The following is a 21,839-nucleotide window of genomic DNA, read 5'->3' as shown; positions in this document are numbered from 1 at the left end:
TTCCTCAGGGTTTTATGGGAGAGATTAGCATGTAACTGTCAGTTCTTTTTCTGTCCTTCCATTTCGACATCATCTAGATTATACTGGCCTCATAAAAGGCTGGGACACATTCCCTTTTCTCAGCCTTCTAGAAGTGTCTGTGGAAGGAAGGTGTGTTTCTGTAGAATAATTCACTAATGGAAACCAGGGAAAAACTGCAAAATTTTTAGCCATAAATTAAACTTTTTAAAAATAATGGTCTTAAGAATGCTCTGAAAAGTTCATACTATGTATTTTCAACTATTTTTAAAAGTATTGTATAAGTTCTGGGAAACTATGTTTTAGGTTTCTCTCTCTCTCTCTCTCTCTCTCTCTCTCTCTCTCTCTCTCTCTCTCCTTTGTAATCTTTGAGACAGGGTCTCACTATGTTGGCATAGGTAGCCTTAAACTCCCAGGTTCCAGACCTTCCCCAAGCACTGAGACTGTAGGCAAACAAAACCATATCTATTTAACGGTTGAGGAGGGGAGGAGTTTGTTTTGGTCCTCTTTGTTGATGGTTTGTTTGAGTTTTTTGTTTTGTTTTTTTTGAGACTGGAATTGACAGTGCAGCCCAAGATGGTCTGCTTCTGCTTCTTAAATGCCAGGAGGGCAGAGATGCTCAGCTCCTAGGTTTTGCTTTCTTAAAAAGTTGCTTTAGTAGTTTCACCTAATATTAATACTATTTATGACAATATTTTTGTCATATTAATGCTGATATCATGTGTACCAATATCTCCTTTCATATTCCTAATATAGGTATTTTATATAAAATATTTTAAAATAATCCATCCAATCTACTGAAGAATGGATAAATAATATGAAGTATTTAGCCATAAAATATAGTATTTTAGCCATAAATAGTATAGTACTTAGCCATAAAAGGCCAATTCCTGATGGGACATATATTGAAAATATGCTGAGTGGAAAAAGTCATTTACAAAGACACTCATGCTGTACACTCTTATTCAGACACAATGATCAGAACTGAAAAACTGATAGATCCAGAAAACAGATTCCAGGCTCCCTAGGCTGGGGGCTTGGAAAGAGTGGAAAGGAGTGGACTGGGAATGACTAGCTGCCGGCAGTGTGGGGTTTCTCTGGGGGTAATAAAAACACTCTAAAACTGTAGTAGTGATAGTTGCAATTGAATTGTAAACTATCTTAATTCGAGCTCAATAAAGTTTTTTATCTTTAAAATGTCACTATGAGTTTAATACCCAGCAAAAGCAAAACCAACTAACCAACCAAAAAGAAAAAACAAAAACAAAAACCCACACCTTATACTGTTGACAAATTACATCCTCCCTCATTTTTTTTTTAAACAACAAATTGGGAACTAGACCTGTGAAAGAATGTGTTAGCTAATCATTTAGCATTTGAACCTTGATCAGTATGTCTATCTTCCTTGTCTTCGGTAACTTGGAGGGTCTTCATGCTGACATCACCCTGGAGCACTAGCGTGACACTGGCTCTCCTAGGCTTCAGGAAGACCAAACGCTAGAAGTGTTTCATAAAAAAGTAGCCCATACATCTCAGGAAAGTCAGCTAGTTCCAAGACTGTTGTCCTAGGTGACGCTGCCTCACAGGCTAGGCAGGAGAAAGGGACTGTGTTCTAGTACTGCTAGCTGTGTGGCAAAGTCCTGAGGTGGCGTTGGGTTGCTGGCCCAGACCTGGACATTGGGAAGGTCAGCTCCAGTCCAGACATGGGAAAGAGAGAGAATCAGACTACCTCATCATCTCTGGAAGTCACAACAATGTAGGAAACCTGGACAAGATGACCTTGTTTCGCTGGGTGACACAGAACTAAATGCTGCTTAGTTCTGCTTGTGCTGTCTGAACAGCCCTGGCAGCTACAGAGATTTATACTGCTGAAAAACCTGATCCCTCGCTTTTCCCTTACACTTTTTTTTTTTGTGGGTGAATTTAATCTTTGTACCTGCCATGTCTGCTGAGTATATAATTAGCAGGCTGACATCTGAGCAGGGCTTCTCAGCTAACTTTATTTAGGGGAATTTTTTTTTTTTTGCTTTGGGTAAACTTAGGCACCCCAACTTACTTATTAATCAGGATAATAAGGACAGCCTTATCCAACCCTCAGAATGCATCAAGAACACAGAACTATCTGAGTCTAGGTGTCAATTAGAGTCACCTTGCCCTTTAGATGTGACTGAAAATGGCTCTGTAACAGTCTGTGCCTCCTAGGCTTCTGGTCTTCTTGGAGGCAGTTCTGTGGTCACCTCTGACTACAGCGTCTGGAACCGTTCCCCGTGAGGGATTGTCCGCTGTCTGCCTGCTGCTGTCCCCTTCCCCACAGGAGACTGCCATAGGATTCAGGCCTTGTTCTCCATTAGTGCTGTGTAGCACACAACACAGAAAGACTCCTCTAAGCATGGACCTCGCAGACCTCTATGTTTAGGACTAAGCAGGGACTCACTTCCGGGCCACAAGGCCAGTAATAAAACACATCATTCAAGGTAACCTGTATCAGCATCAGGTCACAGCTTCTCTTAATTGGCTCAGAATAAACTATTTTCTTATTTCCTTTAGAAAAAAAAAGTTGAATAAAGAGGGGCAAGGGTGGCGCACACCTTTAATCTCAGCACTCGGGAGGCAGAGGCTGGCGATCTCTGTGAGTTCAAGGTCAGCCTGGTCTACAAAGCAAGTTCTTGGAGAGCTAGAGAAACCTTGTCTTGAAAAAACATAAAAAATAAAAGTTGAAGAAGGTTCCCACGCCATTTTCTACACGTGTAAATCTGCAGACTACTGCCTAAGTCTCAGCCTCCCTGCTCCTTTCTTGCTTTGCTCCAACATCCTTACACAGCCAAAGCTGGTACCCAACTTAAGTAGAGAAAATCTTTCTCTAAACTTTTCTCCTGACTCTTGAGTTTTGCATGCATATTTTAAAACACCAAAATAGAGTTTCAGAATATTATTTGTAAGGATTTGCCCACTAACACCAAGCAAGAGTTCTGTTCCTCCTCCTCCGTGTCAGAGACTTGGTCTGTGCATTGTGTGTGTTTAACACGAATCAGGGGGAAAAATCCATTGGATACCACAGTACTAAACACTAACAAAATAACAGGACAAGAACATTTGATCCAGTCAACACTATTTATTGAGTGCCTTTGATGTTCTCGGCACTGAGTTAGTCAGTCATAAAGAGGAACAGAAGTAGACAGAGCTCTGCCCTTGTGTGGCTTACAGAGCTGGTGTGAGAGAAACATCACATACAGAGGCGAAGCGAAGCTGTGACAAGTGCGGAAAGATGGAGTAGGCGCTGGGAAAAACACACACACTACCTAGCGGGAGCTGGGCAGGCCAAGTCCAAGAGGCTGCAGAGCTGTGGCCTGCAGGTTCTCTAGGTTGATTTGGGGTCGGCAACGACATTTCAGGTGAAGGAAGCAGGCCACAGGAAGGCTCTGGAACACCAGAAGCCTTGGTGGAGGACGGAGAGGAGGCCCACATGGCTGGGGCTGCAAACTTGAGTAGCACTGAGAAGTGAGATTAAGTTAGAGAGAAATGAGTGAACCAGATCACTACGAAGTTTCACGTTAGGGAGAGATGGCAAAACTTTACATTTGGGGGGAAAAACCACTCCTCTAGCTACAGTACAGATGACAAACAGGAACATTACAAGGACTGGAGCTGAACTGTCAGCTCTGGAGTGCCCGTGTGGGGACGGCTAATTATTCAGAGAAGTGGTTTATCTCTATGGGTGCTGTGATTCAATGCTATACTAAATGGATATATACATACAAACAGCCACAACATCTTTCGTACCGCTGACTCAAAAGTCAACAATAAAAGTGGTCTTTGCTCCCCAGACTTCCTGCCCCTCTGCCACGGCGGCTTTCTCCACTTAGAAAGTTATTAGCACATACTAATTATACAAAACAGTGTATTTATCACATTTTCATAATTCTTATACTTTAACCATTTATATTCCCTCCCCTACCCCCTTGTTTTTCTTCAGGGAGGTGGTCAAGTGGGGGCACTGGGAATCAAACCCAATACCTTATTCAGGCTAACCACTTTCTACCCAAGCTATATTTGCAGATACTTTTCTTGCTCTTTAAAACATGATATCCTTAAATAGTTGTTTTTCATTTTTGCACACTGAAGGAAGAGAAGAAAAATCACACACTATAAACCCATAGCACTTCCTTAAACTTAGCTCTTCTCTGTCAAGAGAGAATAAAGTCACAACCAGTGTTTCCTTTTAATATTCCCCTAAAAAAACAAAATAAACAAAAACTCCATGTATTTGGGCTTTGGGATGTAACTCAGTTGGTAGGGTATTTGCTTTGCAGACACAAAGTCCTGGGTTCGATCCCCAGTACCACACAAGCCTGGTATGATGGCATCTGACTGTTACCCCTGCATTCTGAAGGTGGAAGCAGGAACATCAGAAGCTCAAGGTCATCCTTGGCTACATAGCAAGTTCAAGGTTAGCCTGGGCTACATAAGGTCCCATCTCAAAGGAAAAAAAAAAGAAAGAGAAAGATGGGGTGGCAATGCTCCCACTGATTACTTCCTTAGTTTATCAGCCCTCAAATCTGCCAGTGACAGATCTCGTACACTTCACTATGAACATACACCTCTGTAAGATGAAAGAGTCACCCCTGTCTATCTGTGACAAACACACTGAAGAAGGATTTATATTTCATTAATAAAGGGAAAAGTAGCAAAATTTCAAGCTGGCATCAGAATATGCATAGAAATAAGAGTTGAATTATATGTATTAACTTAAAGGCATAATAACGATATTTGCACTGGGAGGCAAAAATCTTCTTTCCTTTTTATACTACAGAATCAAACCCAGTGCCTCAGACATTCTATGCAAGTATTCTAACCACCAAGCTACACTCACAGCCTAAAAATTACAAACCTTAGTAAGAAATATTCAAAACATTATGGTCAGATTACAAATGCATACTTAATAACGCCAGCTCTCAAGCAGGAGGACACAGTGAGACTTGTTAAAAAAGGAGAGAGAAGACAGGAAGAGGGTGGGACTTGAGAGAGGGTTTTTAAATTGATGAAGTTGTATTTTCAATAGACTAATAAAACAGGCCACTCCTGTGTGGGCTTAGGAACATGAATGAATATTAAAATATATGTTATAAGTCAGATGTATTTCTGTCCTTTTTCTTTCTTTCCTTTCTTTTTTAATTTTTTTTTAGATTAAAGTCTTACTATGTAAGCCAGGCTCTCCTGGATTTTGAATTCTCCTGCCTTATCCTCACAAATGCAAATGAAACAGGCTTGTGCCACCATACCAACAGAGAGATCAACTAGAAAGAAGGAATGACTTGGAGATACTTAAAGACCCCGGGTCAGCTTTATTTCTACTAAGAGAAAACAATCTCAGTGCTCCAAGACACAACTCTAAAATGAAATAAAATCACTAAGCTCATACTTTCAGAGACCACTTGATGCTACAGGAAATGCTCATGAGAAGAGTAGTTAAAGACTTGTCGTTAGCCAGCACTTTATTTTGAAGCCCTACAGTCAGTGTTTCTCTACATCACTCAGCTACTTGCCCCTTTATGGCTTTCATTATTTTTATTCTGCCAAAAATAATGCCTCAGAGTTTCTTACAGAGGATTTTTTGATAATAAACTCTTAGTTTTTGTTTGTCCAATAAAATATCTTTATTTAAGAAAATAGTGGAGGGAGACCAGCCTTCACGTAAAAATATGCATGAATAAACTATGCACATACGCAAACATATGTATAAGAATCTATAAAATATCTCTCTATATATGTACCCTCAATTTAAGCACTTAGAAAAAAGACAGCCTTTTTCTCCGAGGCTAGTCCAGCACTCGTGTCTTCCAGAGTCACCTAGGCAGCGCAGTGATGCAGCGGAGGGTCCACTCTGACTCCTGACTTCGTCCATGGATCCACCTGCACATTCAGCTCACAGCCCAGCTCCAGGGCTGCTGGCCCGGAAGGAGATCCTCTCCCCAGGTGGGGGATTCGTGGATACTTCTCCCCACAGTTACAAGCTTCACTCGATGACTCATTTTTTCCAAATAATACTTGATGTGGCATTTTCATTCGACTATACTCATCCTTTACCATCTATTGGAAGATTTAGCTTGTCTATTAAATCAATCCATTACATCACCAATTTTGGCAAAGTATATTCACATTGGGAGTAAAGTTTTGTGTCTCTGAACAGGCCTAGAATATCAAGGTAATTGTTATGCAGAACTGTGCATAGCACACGGCATTCCTGACCCCCACTGACTGAGCTGCTGTGGAGCCACCATCTTCCTCAGTCACTGTGACAACCCAGGACCATGTGTTGAAAGAAACCGGGATGTTGAATAAAATGTTAAGCTAAACGCTAGTCCCAGCTGCACTGACTGTTCCAGTGAACTCCCACATGTTACCATCAAGATGGCCTCTACATTTATTTCCATCTTAGGACAAATTCTATACAAACTGACAAAATATCATTTTGTATCCAAGAGGACCCAGTCCTAGACACTTTGCCAATAATGGCAGTAAAGCTGGGCAGAGCTAACTCCAACACTGTGTGGAGTATTGGCTTCTATCTGTGGCGAGAGACACAAGAGCAATACCCCTGAAAAATTGATGATTTTATCCCATCTGCACTTTAAGAAGGATGCTGGGTATTTTTTATCATTTAAAAATGATTTATTGTTCCCTCTCACTACTGAGTCAGCTCAGCAATCCAGCTCCATCTTAAGGATTACTAAGGACAAAATAATTTTAAGGAAAAAAATCCAAAACATAAAGAAAAAAATCACTCACGACCAACAATAAAAGCCTGCAGTGCAGGTCTGGGAACCAGCCACAGCCATGTCTGCCTTCTGGAGCACCGCTCTCATTTCTTGATGGGAATGCCAATCACCATAAAGTCTTCCGCCAGCGTCACTTCTTGGAGATCTAACACTGACTCAGCTTGCCTTTTCAGCTCTGCAATGCCATCTGTCTCTCCTTCTCTAGCCAAAGCAATCGGTTTGTACCGCTGGCTGAAGTGAGTCAGGACCAGCCTCTTTGCACGGCACAGCTTCGCGAATGTCGCTGCCATCTGGGGTGTGCTGTGGCCATGCTCTTTCGCTTTGTCCATCTGAGAATCATCCAGAGTTGCCTCGTGGATCAACAGGTCTGCTTCAAAGCACAGCTTCACTCCTCCATCACCCACAACCCCGCAACAGTCACCCAATATGCAGATTTTTCTTCCAACCATAGGCTTTTTTAAGACATCTTGGGGAGAAATTGTAACTCCATTATCCAAAACAACTGAAATTCCATTTTTCAGCTTCCCATAGGCAGGACCTGGGGGCACACCTGATGATGCAGAAACAGATAACCTTACATCAGGGACATGGAATTAGGATTTGTAAAGAAACAGCTTTAACAGCACAGCAAACAGCAAATAGCAAAGGCATCCGGGAGTCTGGATGTAATTAAGAGCATTTGTTTCCCTTCCAAAGGACCTGAAGTCAATTCCTAGCACCCACATGACAGTTCACATATGTCTATACCTCCAGTACCAGGGCCTCTGAGGATGGCAGACAGGTATATGGTACATACATAATGCACACAAAACATCCATACACATAATATTTAAAAGTTAAAGACATCTGATCATTTCCAAAACTGGAAGAGATGCTTTCCTACTAGTAGACAACTGGGATATTTAAGCATTTTAAAAGTTCAGTGTTGCTATTAACAATGGCTTTACGCTTTTCCTAGCACATGTGTGAGCTGACTTTTAAGCTCTGAAGTATCACTTAGGCCTTACTATACTCGCAATACCAGCTCTCATTTTCTGCTTTGCATGAGAATAACAGTTTGGGGATCCTTTATTTACTACAACATCAAAGAGTACATCTAAATAATCATATAATCAATATCTCCAGTCAGAATAAGTATCTGCAAACAGACTAACTGAATAAGAAACTTGGTAGAGAGGACTACTGGGATCCAAAGTGTGAGCCAGGGCCCTTTCCAGCCAAGCCTAATGACCTCAGTTTGTTTCCTGAGACCCACACGGTGGAAGGAGAGAATCGACTCCCAAAAGTTATCCTCTGACCCCTGCCTGCACACCACGGCAAACACACATGCACACACACACACCAAGCAAAACCACCAAAAATAAGGTCATGGGGTATTTCAGGCAATCATACATGATTAATCTTCTTGGTAGATGGTAGTAGTTCCAGATTTCAAGCTTCAGTGTTATTTAATACAGACTAACACAGAGGTTAACACTTACAAACAAATATATGGTCAATATTTCCAACAGTGATCATATTTAAAGTTTCCAAATATAACTATTTACACAGAATTTACATGACAAGAATACCTTTGACCTACATCACTTTCCTCGTTATCTAGTATATTATTTCAGTTGGGGAAGGTAACTAAAATTTAGATGAATCACTATTGTTCTTTCAACAGGTGTCATGCCAGGTGTAGTGGTAAGGCTGGGCATAGGATGGACCTGACCTCCATTTCTTAAGGTCTCCTCACTTGTGCATCATGGCCTCACATGGAGAAAAGACAACTTCTTCAAGGCCCTTTTCCCATTTTTGTGTGTTTCCTTTCCACTATGGTGACTATGGTATATGTAGAACTAGTTAAGGTGCAATGTCCTGAACATCAAATTAATTCAGTCAGGCTGGAATGAGTAGGCAAGGTAGAAAGGAAGTCTTGAGGTAGTTGGCTGCTGTTATAAAGGCCCTTGCACTAAAGATGACACTGAAGGGCCAAGGAGATGCCTCAGTGGGTAAAGTGCGCGGAGGACCTGAGCTCAGATCCCAGCACCCATGTAAAAGCCAGGTGCAACCTTAGCACCAAGGTCTCGCTGGGTAGCCAATCTAGCCAAAATAATGAGCTCTAGGTGCAGTGAGAGAGCCTGCATCAAAAAGGTGGACAGTAATTGAGGACTCTTCATGTTGACCTCTGACCTCTGTAGGCACATGCATGGATGACAGCACACACACACAGCTCACACACCTCACACAAAGACGTCACCAAAAACATACCTGAGGACTGTGCACACTTCCAATTCCAAACAATCTTGAGGCAGAGGCTGGAGGATCATGAGTTTGAATTTGAGCTACATAGTGAGTTGTAGGCCAGGCTGGGCTACAGAGTGAACATCCTGTATCAAACAAGAATAAAAATAGAAACAGATTTAAAAAATGAAAATACAACTTCAAAAATAAAACATAAAGATTACAAGTACAGGTTAGTGGCAGAGCACATGGGCTTGAACTCTAGCATGACCAAAATAAAACAAAAAGGAAAGCACAAGGAAATAAAAATAAATCATGGACTTACCAGCCCAATTCAAACCACCTTGCCAACCAAGTCAGAGCTGGGCCTGGTCATACAGGCTGTATCCCAGCTTCTCAGAATGATCTCACATTCAAAGCCACCATGAGCAACTTAGTGAAACCCTGGCTCGGGTAAAAAATAATAAACAAGTTGGAGATAGAGCTCAGTGCTTGTTTAGCTTGTGTCCTAGATTCAATCACCAGTGCAGCCAAAAAGGAAGAGAAAAGAATGTGAATCCAGGAAACTAACAAGAAAAGATTCATATATATTAAATATTCTAGTTCTGTTCTGAATAGTATCTTTAGACACCAAAGATTTTCCTTAATAAGCAAATTTTGGGCAAAGGAAGTGAGTGCTTACTGTGAGCACACAGGAAACAGGCTACCCTGGCACTCCCAGTGGCTTCCGGTAAGACAGTCAGATAAGGAAGGAAAGGCAAACTTACCGAGGTCCTTCAGCTTCTGTGCGTTGAGTTTGCCTGCACGTTTCTTTTCCACAACTGAAAAACCAAAGGATGGAATTCTGTGAAAGAGGCGAAATGCTTTTACAACAAACTGCTCATCATCAACCAGACAGTAGGAGTTTTCTTCTGTGTTTAACAAGATAGTTCGTCCCTGTCCTTTGGGAGGGCCGTCTGCTTCGTTCACATGTGAAAATCCTTTTAGTTCCTCCACAGGACACTGGTCAGCTGTAGGCACTATCTCATGGACCACATAAGGAAAAACCAGCTCTGTGTGGGAGAGCTCCATGGTTCTCCAGATGAAGTCCCGAAGCCCTACAGGGCCGTAGATCTCAATAGGCTGCCGTGTGACCACAGAGCCGCTCTGCAGGCTGATCGTGCAGAGGAGGCCCGGGAGGCCAAAGAAGTGGTCCCCATGAAGATGTGTGATGAAGATCTTGGTAATTCTCCCTTTTGATTGAGACAGAGAAAAGTATTAGGATGATTTTCAGAAATAAAAAACAAAACTATTTGACTCAACATCCTCAGCCCTCAGCGTGAAGATGGATGTTAGCCTTGTGCACACAGGGCAGTTGCTCTGCCACTACGCTGCCACGAAGGAACACCCTCAGTTCCACAGACAAAGCAATTTAAAACAAGCCTAAGAACTTCCGTAAAAAGCAGTAAGCTGAAATTGGACGTTCTGTATGTTACCATCCACTTACTCATTCCTTTCATCCCGCTGCGTGACTCCAGAAAAAGAGAGATAGGTTTTATGATGCTCTATGGTCTTGTTGGTTGGTTGGTTTTCTGTATGTTTGTGGGGTGTGCATGTGGTGTTGTGTGTGTAGTCTGTGCACATGAATAGGTAGCTGTACATGCATGTAGAGACCAGAGGAGGTGTTTGGGTGTTTGGGTGACTTCTACTGCTCCCTACTTTCATCTTAAGAAAGGCTCTCAGCGGGGCGGTGGTGGCACACACCTTTAATCCCAGGACTCGGGAGGCAGAGGCAGGCAGATCTCTGTGAGTTCGAGACCAGCCTGGTCTACAAGAGCTAGTTCCAGGACAGGCTCCAAAATCACAGAGAAACCCTGTCTTGAAAAACCAAAAAAAAAAAAAAAAAAAAAAAAAAAAAGACAGGCTCTCTTACAAACCAGAAGCTCACCATTTTGACCAGGCTGGATGATCAGTGAGTTCCCAGGCTCTGCTTACCTGACTACCCACTAATGCTGGGGTTAAAGGCACCAGACATGCCCAACTCTTTACACAGATGTGGGGATTTGAACCCAGGACCTCGAGCTGGTTGATTTCTGAGACAAGATCTCACTCTGTAGCCAATGCTAACGTGGAACTCACCATGTAATCCAGGCAGCCTTGAACTTATGGCAATTCTCCTGCCTTAGCCTCCCAACTGATAGGATTATAGGTCTAAACTACCAGGCCCAGTTCCACCAGATGGTTTAAACAGGATATTATTTTTTCTATGAAAATATTCAAATTACAATGCTTTGCAGCTTTCCAAGTATTTTTCTACATATCCTTATTTTCCAAAGTGAAATATAAAAGTTCATCAAGAGGTCTGGAGAGATGTCTCAGAGGTAAGGAGCACTGACTGCCCTTTCAGAGGTCCTGAGTTCAATTCTCAGTAACCACATTGTGGCTTACAACCATCTGTAATGAGATCTGGTGCCCTCTTCTGGTGTGCAAACACACATGGAGGCAGAATGTTGTATATGTAATAAATAAATCTCAAAAACAAAACACTTGTAGGTCAACTGTTCACTTTAGAAAAAAAAGTTCATCAAGATAACTAACTAGGCCTCAAGTGTCAAAGTATCTTTCAGCTACACAGTCCGCTGTCAGTCCTCTGAGATATACCAACAGCAAAGTGGAATGTTCTATGGTTCTAACTGACTGCATCAGTCCTAACCCCAAAACTGCCTTTTAAGATCTCCTTCCTGGATAGGGTCACCAATGAAGACTGAACTATGTGTCCCAGTGAGGATGTGGAGGAAGGACAAAGAGGACAAGGACTGAGGAAGAAAGAAGAAGGAGGAAGAGTAAGATAACTAGAAGAGGAACAGGTGAGAGAAGAGGCGGGTCATGAACACCAGATGCCAGGCTGCAGACTGAAGGCAGATCCCTGATCATACTACATGAGGGCACATGGGCCCAGCTCCTGTTTCCAGTCTGCATCTACACAACAGCTTTGTCAGTGCACACTGGCTTAGTCATAACTTGATTTAGCTAATGGTAAACTGAATTTACTGCTGGTAAATGGCAGGATGCCACATCAGCATTTTCTGAGATGTACCATGGGCATTTTGAAAGTAACAATCACAAACAGCATATTTCCAGTAGAACAGGCTCAAGGGCCACCTATCTGAAGTATATGATACCATAAAAGTACAGGAGCAGTTTATTGATACCATAAAAGAACAGGAACAGTTTATCACACTGTGATTTGTTCTGACAGCAAATGCTCTCAAAGCAAGACTTCCCAGAAGGACTACGCCTAGGCTGCCTAGGCTGCAGTGGCCTAGAACAATAGCTGGCTCAGAGCTATTTTGTATGGTGCTGGGGCTTGAGTCTAGGGTGCCACACACATACTTGGCAAGTGCTCACTGAGCTATACTCCTGGGCCTCTTTTAGCCTTCATATTTTACTGCTTTTTCTTTTAAAAAAAGAACTTCAAATGAAAGGATAGTCCTTAAATTTCCCATTTTCCCTTTCCAGGCTGTCTCTTAATATGACCCAAGGACTCTAGAAACAAAAGAACTACAGCAGTTACTGAATCCAGATCCCATGTTGGCCTCAAAAGTGCCAACATCAGGCTTTCTAGGTCTTCTCACTATCTATTGCAAAACAAAGCCAACGCTGAACACAAAACAGCCTGGGAACCCAGAACAAGAGTGGCAAACAAAGTAAGAGAAAAACTGCTTCTCACAGTTATCAGTTTCAAGAAGGCCAGGCATTTCATTTTTGGGAAATGTGATTTCTGAGAGACAAGGAATGGCAACCACAGTTATGAAAGGTATGAGGAAGCCGACAGATGAAGAGTGAAGATCACACCCGATTCCCTTCCCCTAGGCAGAAGGAAGTGGTGGGGAAACACTGCCCACAGAGAGGCAGAACACTGCGCATCCTTAGGTGGACATGACGGTGCAATTAAATCTGCAGTATGTGATAAATACACTGCTCAGCCAAAAACATGGAACGTAGTTAATGTCGAGTAACTTGTGGCTCCATTTAGGCAAATTACACACACTTCTATACATATTGACACCACCATATCTGTAGTTATAGATGTTCCTGTGGGAGCTAGGAACGTAGGTGCTGTGGGGGAGTGTTTGTCTATCATTCATGAAGTCCTGAGTTCACGCCCCAGTACTACAGGGGAAAAAAGGCAGGAGGGTTGATAATCAAAGTCATGGGTTACATAACAAGCTCAAAGCCTCATGATTACATGAAATCCTGCCTCTAAGAAAAGAGAGGTTTTGGGGAGTGTCTATGTGAGGAAGACTTGGGCTTTTCTTATTTACATACACCTTTTAGTTTTGTTTTATTTGAATTTCTTCAATAAAAATATGTATTCAAAAATGTTATAATTAAGAAGTTTTGTTCCTTTGAAACAAGGTCTCATGTAGCTCAGGCTTTACAAAAACAGAGGATAACCATGAACTCCTAATCCTCCTGCTTCTACCACATAAGTACCGGGCTAACAGGAATGTACTACCAGAGCAGCCTCAGCAACATGGTTTTCTTCCTTCCCTTCCTCCCTTCAGCTCCAGCTCTCTCTCTCTCTCTCTCTCTCTCTCTCTCTCTCTCTCTCTCTCTCTTCTCTTCTCTCTCTCTCTCTCTCTCTCTCTCTCTCTCTCTCTCTCTCTCTCACACACACACACACACACACACACACACACTAGCCAGACCTGGTACCACAAGCCTACTGTTCCAACTACTGGGAAAGTTGAATCAGGAAGACCACAAATTCAAGGCCTTCCTGACTACTGAGTGAATTCAAGGACAGTCAATGGGTAACAGCAAATTCTTACCTCAAAATAAAAAGTACTAGGATATGGCTCAGTGGTAGAGCACTCAATTGCCAGTTCTCTCTCTCTCTCTCTCTCTCTCTCTCTCTCTCTCTCTCTCTCCCTCTCTCTCTCTCTCTCTCTTTCTCACACACACACACACACACACACACACACGTATATAAATATATAATTAATTTGTTTTAGTTTGGGGCTGAATCAGGGCCTTGCAAATGGACCCATGTGCAATGTTATCATTTGTGTTGTTGTGCTGTAGTAATGCTCATAGGAATCCCCTAATACTCATTTCTTCTGCTTTGTTGGTTTTGGTTTCAATAATGGGGACTGGAACACGATGGTACATATGCTAAGCATACATTCTACCATAATTAGTGCTCCCTCTTTCATGCTGCAAGTATTTAAAAACACCTCCCTTTTTTCCTGTATCTACATGATTGATGGCTGCTGGTCCCTGGACAGTAGAAGTACATCTTTAAAGACCAAGTGCACACCCTCTGATGATCTGTGGCAACTATGATTTATCAAGACCTCAAGAGTGGGACCCTAAATGTCCACCTGTTCACCATGAACAGGAGCCTATTAGGCATTTACCAAGTGCACAAGTGTCAATAAACCTACCTACCTCCACATCAATGTGCAAGCACAAAAACTACTTAAATAGCATAGTTTCAGACACTAATGATGCTAAGAAGTTAATAAAGTCTATAAAATAAAGGAATGACTGGAGTAGGGGGAAGGTACTTAACCCAGGAGGTTCAGGAAACCCTGAGGAAATAGCCTTTGAGAAGAGATTTAAATGATGAAAACCTGATAATTGATGAGTTATTAGAAATTATTTTTAAAGATTTAAATGATGAGATAGAAGCAGCCACGGAAGATATGAATTATTTAATATATATAATTCCTTTAATTTTTTCTGAGACAAGGGCTCACTGTGTAGCTCAGGCTATCCTCCTGAGTTCTAGGATTCCAAGCAAGTGCCACACACCCGGTTTATAGCATTTCTTTCAGGCAGTTCGTATCCCTGTTCTGATTAAGCCCTCTGCTCTGCTAAGGTCAAACTGGAAATACAACTGGGCCTAACACCCAGGTCTGCTGTTTCCAGGCTGAGAGCTTTCACCACTGGAATCATCTGCTCCAGGTGCTGGTCTGGGCTCACTATTCCATTCCCTCAAGCTGGACTTCCATTCTCCCCAGGCCAGGGAATTCCTCTCTCAGCAATTCATAGATAAACTTGTCTGAGATGGCTACCATGATAGCAAGAGAGCATCCTCCATCTGTCCATTGACTGCCTGCCCTTTGCATTCTCCCATAATGCATTCTCCTGCAGGAGACCAGTTTGGTCACCAGCCCTCTGTTAGGGCAGGGTTCATCTGCTACACCTCTTGTGTCTCTCACTATCCTGCATGCTCAGGCCTTCATTAACCCTTCTCTCAACACTTGCAGGATGAGTGAGAAGCAGTAAAGGCATATATGACATTCAGCAGGCATTTCTGGATGCCAGAAGCTCTTCCAAGTCTTGCCAGACAGAGCCCTAGCTCTGAAGTGGATGCTACTTCAGGGCTGTTACACAACAAGAGGTTCCCTGAGAGCCAAGACATGAAACACAACCAAAGACAATCCAAGAAAGCTGGGTGCACACTAACCTGCTTTAAGTTGGCTTTTCATAAGCTGAGTCTGTGTTCCCTCCCCACAGTCAAAGAGCCAGCACTCGCCCTCACACCGAAGAACCACAGCGGAGGCGCCCCGGGTTGGGGATGGATATGCTGCTCCTGTCCCAAGAAAGGTCACATCCATAGACATCTTTCAACCTGCAAAAGAAATATTACCTGGGGGTTATTTTTAAAAAATTACTGCACCAAAACACATTCCTTTGAGCTTTACTGACTGATTGACTGATTAGTAGATTTTGGTGCGGGAACTGGACCTAGATCTCCACACTGGCTGAACATGAGTTCTCCATGGAGCTATCCCTTCGACCCCTATTCATTCTCCGGCTAAAATGATTTGTTTGGTGGTTTAAGATGGTGCTGGTACTCTCACACTGAGCTATACCCCCAGTTCTAATTATATCTTTTTTTAAAAATATTTATTTATTATGTATACAATGTTCTGCCTGCATGTGTCCCTGCAGGCCAGAAGTTGGCACCAGATTTTTTTTTTTTATTACAGGTGGTTGTGAGCCACCATGTGGTTGCTGGGAATTGAACTCAGGACCTTTGGAAGAACAATCAGTGCTCTTAACCGCTGAGCCATCTCTCCAGCCCCCTCTAATTATATCTTAACTAGCTGAAACTACAAGCCATCAAACCTAATACAACTGCAGGCACACGTGCACATGCATGTGCGCGCACACACACAAAGCACTAAAGTTAAGCCACTTGCCACTACATCTGACAAACTGAGTATGACCCCTGGAATCCACATGGTGGAGGGAACCTGTTCCTAGTTGTCCTCTTACCTCCACACTCCCTCCATACATAAATAAATCAATAAATATATATTTTTTAAAAACCTATAGTTGAAGGGTTCAATGGTAGAGCTCTTGTCTGGCACGTACTAGGCTCTGGGCTTGGTACTTGGCACTCTAAGTAAAACACTGTAGTTGAATTCCAACCCTATGATAATTTCAAAAAGACAAACTACAGAGACAGCAAAATAATGGGGGTTTGCTGGTGATACCAGCGAAAGGATTAATAGGGACACGCATTTCTAAGGAAACAAAACCATTCTATATGATGCAATCAGGTGAGCAATGTCGTTACATTGGAAATGGGGATGTAACTGGGGTAGAGTATGTATAAAGCTCTGGATTTGACCCCAGTACCACATATACAGACAAAGAAATTTTGTTATGTATCAGTGCACACTGCACAACACAAAAATTCAAATAACATTTGTTAATAATTGACTATACTGGCTCATGAACTTACCAGACTCATGTTAGTAGAGAAGTGTGGAGTAGAGGGTGAGAAGGCCTATGAGAAGGCGCCATACTTGTACTAGTTCATGTTTTTAAGTCCTAATAAAACTTGGATCTGGCTAAGGTTCTGAACAAGGGATAGTATTTGACCATGCTCCCCGAGTGGCCGCTGTGGAAGATGGGGGACACCTGCAGATTTTTCGCAGCAGTGCGGGTGGTGTCCTTCCCTCAAGGACAGAGTTCATGGCTGGTTTAGGGCACACCTTTGCCTTCTACCCCAAGTCCTGAGGCTCAAGCACAGGGCCTGGTGCACAGAGGAGCTGCCGGGAGTGTGCCTCTAGCCGGGACTCTAGCTACTCTTCTCAGTGATCTGCGACCCAGCGGATGTAGATTTCTGCCTGCTCCTGGCACTGTTCTCACTAGATCTAGGCACTGTGCCACCTTTGATCTCTGACTGTGATGGGATGTGTCACACACAATATATGAGGGCTAACTGAAACTTATGAATGACCAGTTCCACATGAGTTGGATATGCTTTAAAATTAGGAGGGTGCTGGGGATATAGTTCAATAGGTGAGCCTTTGCCTCATGCGGAAGAAGCTCTGGTTCCAGCCCCAGCACTGGGGTGGGGGTGGGGGAGCAGAAGAATATGTAACTTGGGAAGTAGAAAAGTCTTTCCTGCACAGGCAAGAAGCTCTGAAATTTAAAAACAATGTTACAGCATTTTGTAACATCTGTGTATCAAAAACTAGGTCAAGCCAGGCGGTGGTGGCGCAGGCCTTTAATCCCAGCACTCGGGAGGCAGAGGCAGGCGGATCTCTGTGAGTTCGAGACCAGCCTGGTCTACAGAGCTAGTTCCAGGACAGGCTCCAAAACCACAGAGAAACCCTGTCTCGAAAAACACCAAAAAAAAAAAAAAAAAAAACTAGGTCAAATGACAGGAAAAAAGGTAAACATCCACAAAATCTCAGGCTAAGGCAAATCTAAGAAGCAGCAGAAAGATTTTGTAAGGGCCAGATGACCAGGATGCCTGCTGCTAGACAGTGCCTTCTAAATATGACCGGGAAGCAACACACGTCAAGTCTCAACAGCATGGCTGCCTAAGCATGGGCTGCAAATGATAATACCAGTCCATGTGACCACCTGGATAGTGGAAATTTCAAAAGGTCCTACCCCTAGAGGAAGAGCTACAATCAAAGGGTGCTTAGGGAGGGAGAATCAGTTTTTTTCCAGGGACCAGTCACATGTCAGGTTATCTGTTGTGTCCACCCAGCTAGTCACATGACAGGTTGTCTGCTGTGTCCTGCACAGATCCAGGGACAGACGTGACTGTGGTGGCAAGGGAACGAAGAAAACACAAACATACACAGACAGCTGGAGTTGGATGGGCTGGGCTATCTGATGGACCAACCCAACATCCCAGAAGCTCAGCACTTTTATTCTAGAGAGTTGAACAGAGAGGACTACTGCACATAGCTGAATAAGGAGGCAGGGCTACTATTAAACAGGAAGGCAGGGCTAGCTAACGTCAGCAGGAGCAGTCTCTGTAGGGGAGCAGGTGCTAAGGTGGACATCTTCTGTACACATTGTCAACACTCCCCAGGCAGGCTTTGCCACCCCTCTGAGTGGGACCCTGGGTGGGAAGGCATAGGCTTTGCCTTTTTCCCATGGGTCTGAGGCTGGGGTCCATGACATGGCTGTGTCCATATCAACAGCACACATTCACTCAGGGCTTCCTCCACTCCCTAGTTATCCAATCCCAGCTGGTCAGCCCTAAACATATGCACACATGAGCAACACTAAATGGATTCAGTAGGTCATATATATATATATATATATATATATATATATATATATATATATATGAATATCTGTGTGGAACAGTAGAAACTAAGGAAGAGGTCATGAATTTGATAGTGGTTATCTACACCCAAGCATTAAGGTTACTGTTAGCATCCCTTCCATGAGTTACTCTGCATTTTTACCTCTAAGACCAAGCTCACCTTTTGACAACTAAGTAATTTAGTGTCTGCAGGCTTACTGCATCCCTTCCTTGTAGCACTGCACTTTTCAGGAAGTGGAGGGATAACGTAGAAAGCTAACTTAAACGCAGAAGGAAGAACAGGGTGCTGTTGCTGGCGTTATGTTGTTTGCCACTGAGAAACTGGGAGACAGAACTGATGGAAGGAAGAGTTTCTTTACAGTTCTGGCCAAAACTGTGGAAAGAGAAGTTCCAATGTGTCTCCTCCTTACCAAGAGCAGTGCTAGAGTTTATAGAAAAAGATGAATCAAAAGCCAGATGATATGTACATGTGAATTTAGCTGAATCCAAATATCAAAACTAAGAAGAGTCTCCATTCAGGGCTCTCGGGGATGGGCATTTTCATGCCCAAGCAGTGTTTCCTAATCTCCTATCTGCGGCTCCTATCCCTACTTTACATAATCGGTTTGCAATCCCTAACAAAGAATGGATCCAGACAAGGGGTTGGAAAACTAAAAGCACATCATAATTACTCAGGGAGCTGTAAAACACCCATGATTGGCCCATCCCAGAACAATTAACCAGGAAATTCTCTAAGGCACTTGATTAGCATTGTTTTTAAGAGGGTAGAGGGGTTGTTCCCCAGAATTCTAATACCAAATCACGCTTAGAAGTATTTAGTGAAGCAGGCTAGGTGGTGCACACCTGTGATCCAAGCACTCAGACGGTGGAGCTAAGAGGATCTGGAAGACCAAAATCCCCAGCTTCAGCTACATAGCAACTTTAAGGTCAGACTGAGCTACAAACGATACTTTCAAAGTAGCCCAGAAAACAAACAAACAACAACGCCTTGGTAGAAAACTGTAGCTCAAGGATCACAGCCTGAAATCATCAGTCAACATTAAAATATGGTTTATTAGAAAGATATTCAGGTGGAGCATGGTGGCACATGCCTTTAATACCAGTTCTCAGAAGAGAGGCAGGCAGCTCTCTCTCTAAATGGTCTACATAGCAAGCTCTAGGCCACCTAAGGCTACACAGTAAGGACAACAAGAACAAACCCAAGTTGAAACTTTTCAGAGGCTAGAGAAATATCTCAGCCAAGTAAAGTGCCAGACACACAGCATGAGGTCTGCGTACAGATCCCCAGCACCCACATAAAAACCCTTGGTCTGGCAGGGGTGTCTGTAACCGCAGGGCTGGGGACGCAGACAAGCATATCCCTGGAACTCACTGGCCAGCCAGTCTAGAAGACCTGTGAGTGAAAGACCTTAGTCTACCTCAAAAAACTAAGGTAGAGAGTGATCTGGAAGACATGCAACATTGACTTCTGGCCTCCACACGCATTGGCACACACGTGTGTAAACGAGTGCGCACACATCAACACAAATTCCAACTGGGTGTGTTGGTGAACACCTCGGACCCTAGCATGACAAGAGGGTTAAGTAGAGAGATTTAGAGTTCGAGGTCAACCTGGCCTAGAGAAACCCTATCTTGAGACAAAAACAAAGAAAAGGAGAGATCTGAAACACACACAGAATTAGACATGTCAGTTCAATACATTGCCACAGAGTATTCATGGAGCTTCAAATTCTGGATTCCTCTCCAACCCAGCTGGGTAGGAGGGGCTTCCAACAGGACGGACACGTGTTAGAAATGCCTCCTTTTCTGCTGTTAACGTCTACAGATGATCACTGGCAAGATCCATTATGTCATTAGGGGTTGCCTCAAGGTGAGTAGCCCTTAGTTGTTCCTTACTCAATTATCTGCTTACCCTGAGGTGCGCTTTACATATTAAAGATCCTTGAAGAGAGGCAAGATCTTATCCAAGTCTCGATGGTGCAGTATAAAATGAATGGTAGGCCTCCATGAGGTTTTCTTGCCAAAAATAGAACCAGAACCAGAACAGGCTAAATACCACTTTACTAAGGAATTCCATGGATATATATATATATATATACATATATATGTATATATATATATATATGACAATATGCAGGTGGTAGGAAAATACACATAGGACACACGGCTTGGTTTTTCAGGTAGTACAATACAAGGGGAAAAAAGAAAGGGGATTAGGAGAGAGAAAGAGATGGGAGAAATCTCTGTCTGTAATAATATGCAGCTTGTTTGGCTCCTGATTTGGATAAACTGGCAAGGGAAGAGACAAGAGGGAGAATGTAAACACTAATTGGATAATAGATGATGGTATGAAATGCTCACTAGATGGATGATGACTTTATGTTCAGAAACATAAATGCTTATTGACAAGCATTTAGCAGATGGAATGGATACATTTCAGAATGGCGTTAAAACAACCGTGGGAAAGAGGGTAATGGGTGAAACAAGCTTGATCATAAATTGGGATTTTTTTTCCCCCATGTATGCTTGAAAATTTCTCCAGTACTAAGTTTAAAATTAGACTCAATAATCCAAACCCTCCCGGCAGGTCAGGTGGCAAACAGCAATTATTTAAGCAATGGTGGTTTGGTGACATGCATGTTTCTAGGTACTAGGAATTAAATGCTAGCAAACCACATTTGGTCCCTGTCTTCTTGGACAAAAAGCAGCTGCTGGCTTTCCCAAGACTGTCATCCACGTTCGAGAGCGTGCGTAGTAATTTCAGCCTTGACAATGCTGTCACTTGTCACAGCGGGCCTTACTGCAGATCACAATCTCTGTTCACCGTGGGGCCTCCCACAGCCCCTGGATTACTAGTGGAGCCCAGCCGCTCCTCAGTTTCCAGAATGGCAGTGTCAAGGCCTGGGGTGCAGGAGGGTGATGACGCCGCCCATCATTCTGGAGATGAAGGAGCTGTGTGGGCCTGAGAGTGAGTGGCCAGGCCTGTGGCCAGCGCCGGGCACCACTCGGCGCGTCCCGGGACCTCTGCGCCCGCCCCCCTTGGGCGTCCTGCCCCACTCACCCTCTCTCCGAGGCCCGCCGGAGGCGAGGGAGGCACAGGCCGGCTCCGAGGCCCAGCAGTGCACGAGCAGAGACGCGCGGCCGGAAATGCGCCGCCCCGCGGTCCGCCGCTGCCGCTCTAGGCGCGTGGGAGGTGCGCGGGAGGTCCGCGCTCGGTGGCCCCCGCCCGCTCGCCTGCTCGG

General features: G+C 43.5%; 1 protein-coding gene and 1 long non-coding RNA gene across 2 annotated transcripts; both read right to left on the bottom strand.

The window, feature by feature from the left end:
• Positions 1 to 3,110: 3,110 nt before the first annotated feature.
• Positions 3,111 to 21,801, bottom strand: Elac1 (elaC ribonuclease Z 1). The gene is made up of 4 exons (XM_075968331.1): positions 21,659 to 21,801; positions 15,478 to 15,642; positions 9,788 to 10,252; positions 3,111 to 7,344 (listed from the first exon to the last, which is right to left on the bottom strand). Exons 2-4 carry the CDS (start codon positions 15,632 to 15,634, stop codon positions 6,878 to 6,880), a joined length of 1,089 nt encoding a protein of 362 aa, XP_075824446.1. The 5' UTR covers positions 15,635 to 15,642; positions 21,659 to 21,801; the 3' UTR covers positions 3,111 to 6,877.
• LOC142847593 (uncharacterized) lies at positions 8,627 to 9,777 on the bottom strand. Its single transcript, XR_012910255.1, has 2 exons — positions 9,346 to 9,777; positions 8,627 to 9,166 (listed from the first exon to the last, which is right to left on the bottom strand). It is a non-coding gene; the product is annotated as an uncharacterized LOC142847593 (long non-coding RNA).
• Positions 21,802 to 21,839: the final 38 nt, after the last annotated feature.

Source organism: Microtus pennsylvanicus, chromosome 4 (genome assembly GCF_037038515.1).
Source record: "Microtus pennsylvanicus isolate mMicPen1 chromosome 4, mMicPen1.hap1, whole genome shotgun sequence".
Classification (NCBI taxonomy): domain Eukaryota; kingdom Metazoa; phylum Chordata; class Mammalia; order Rodentia; family Cricetidae; genus Microtus; species Microtus pennsylvanicus.
The sequence above is the reverse complement of the archived record's forward strand: the minus strand, read 5'-3'. Positions and strand labels throughout refer to the sequence as shown.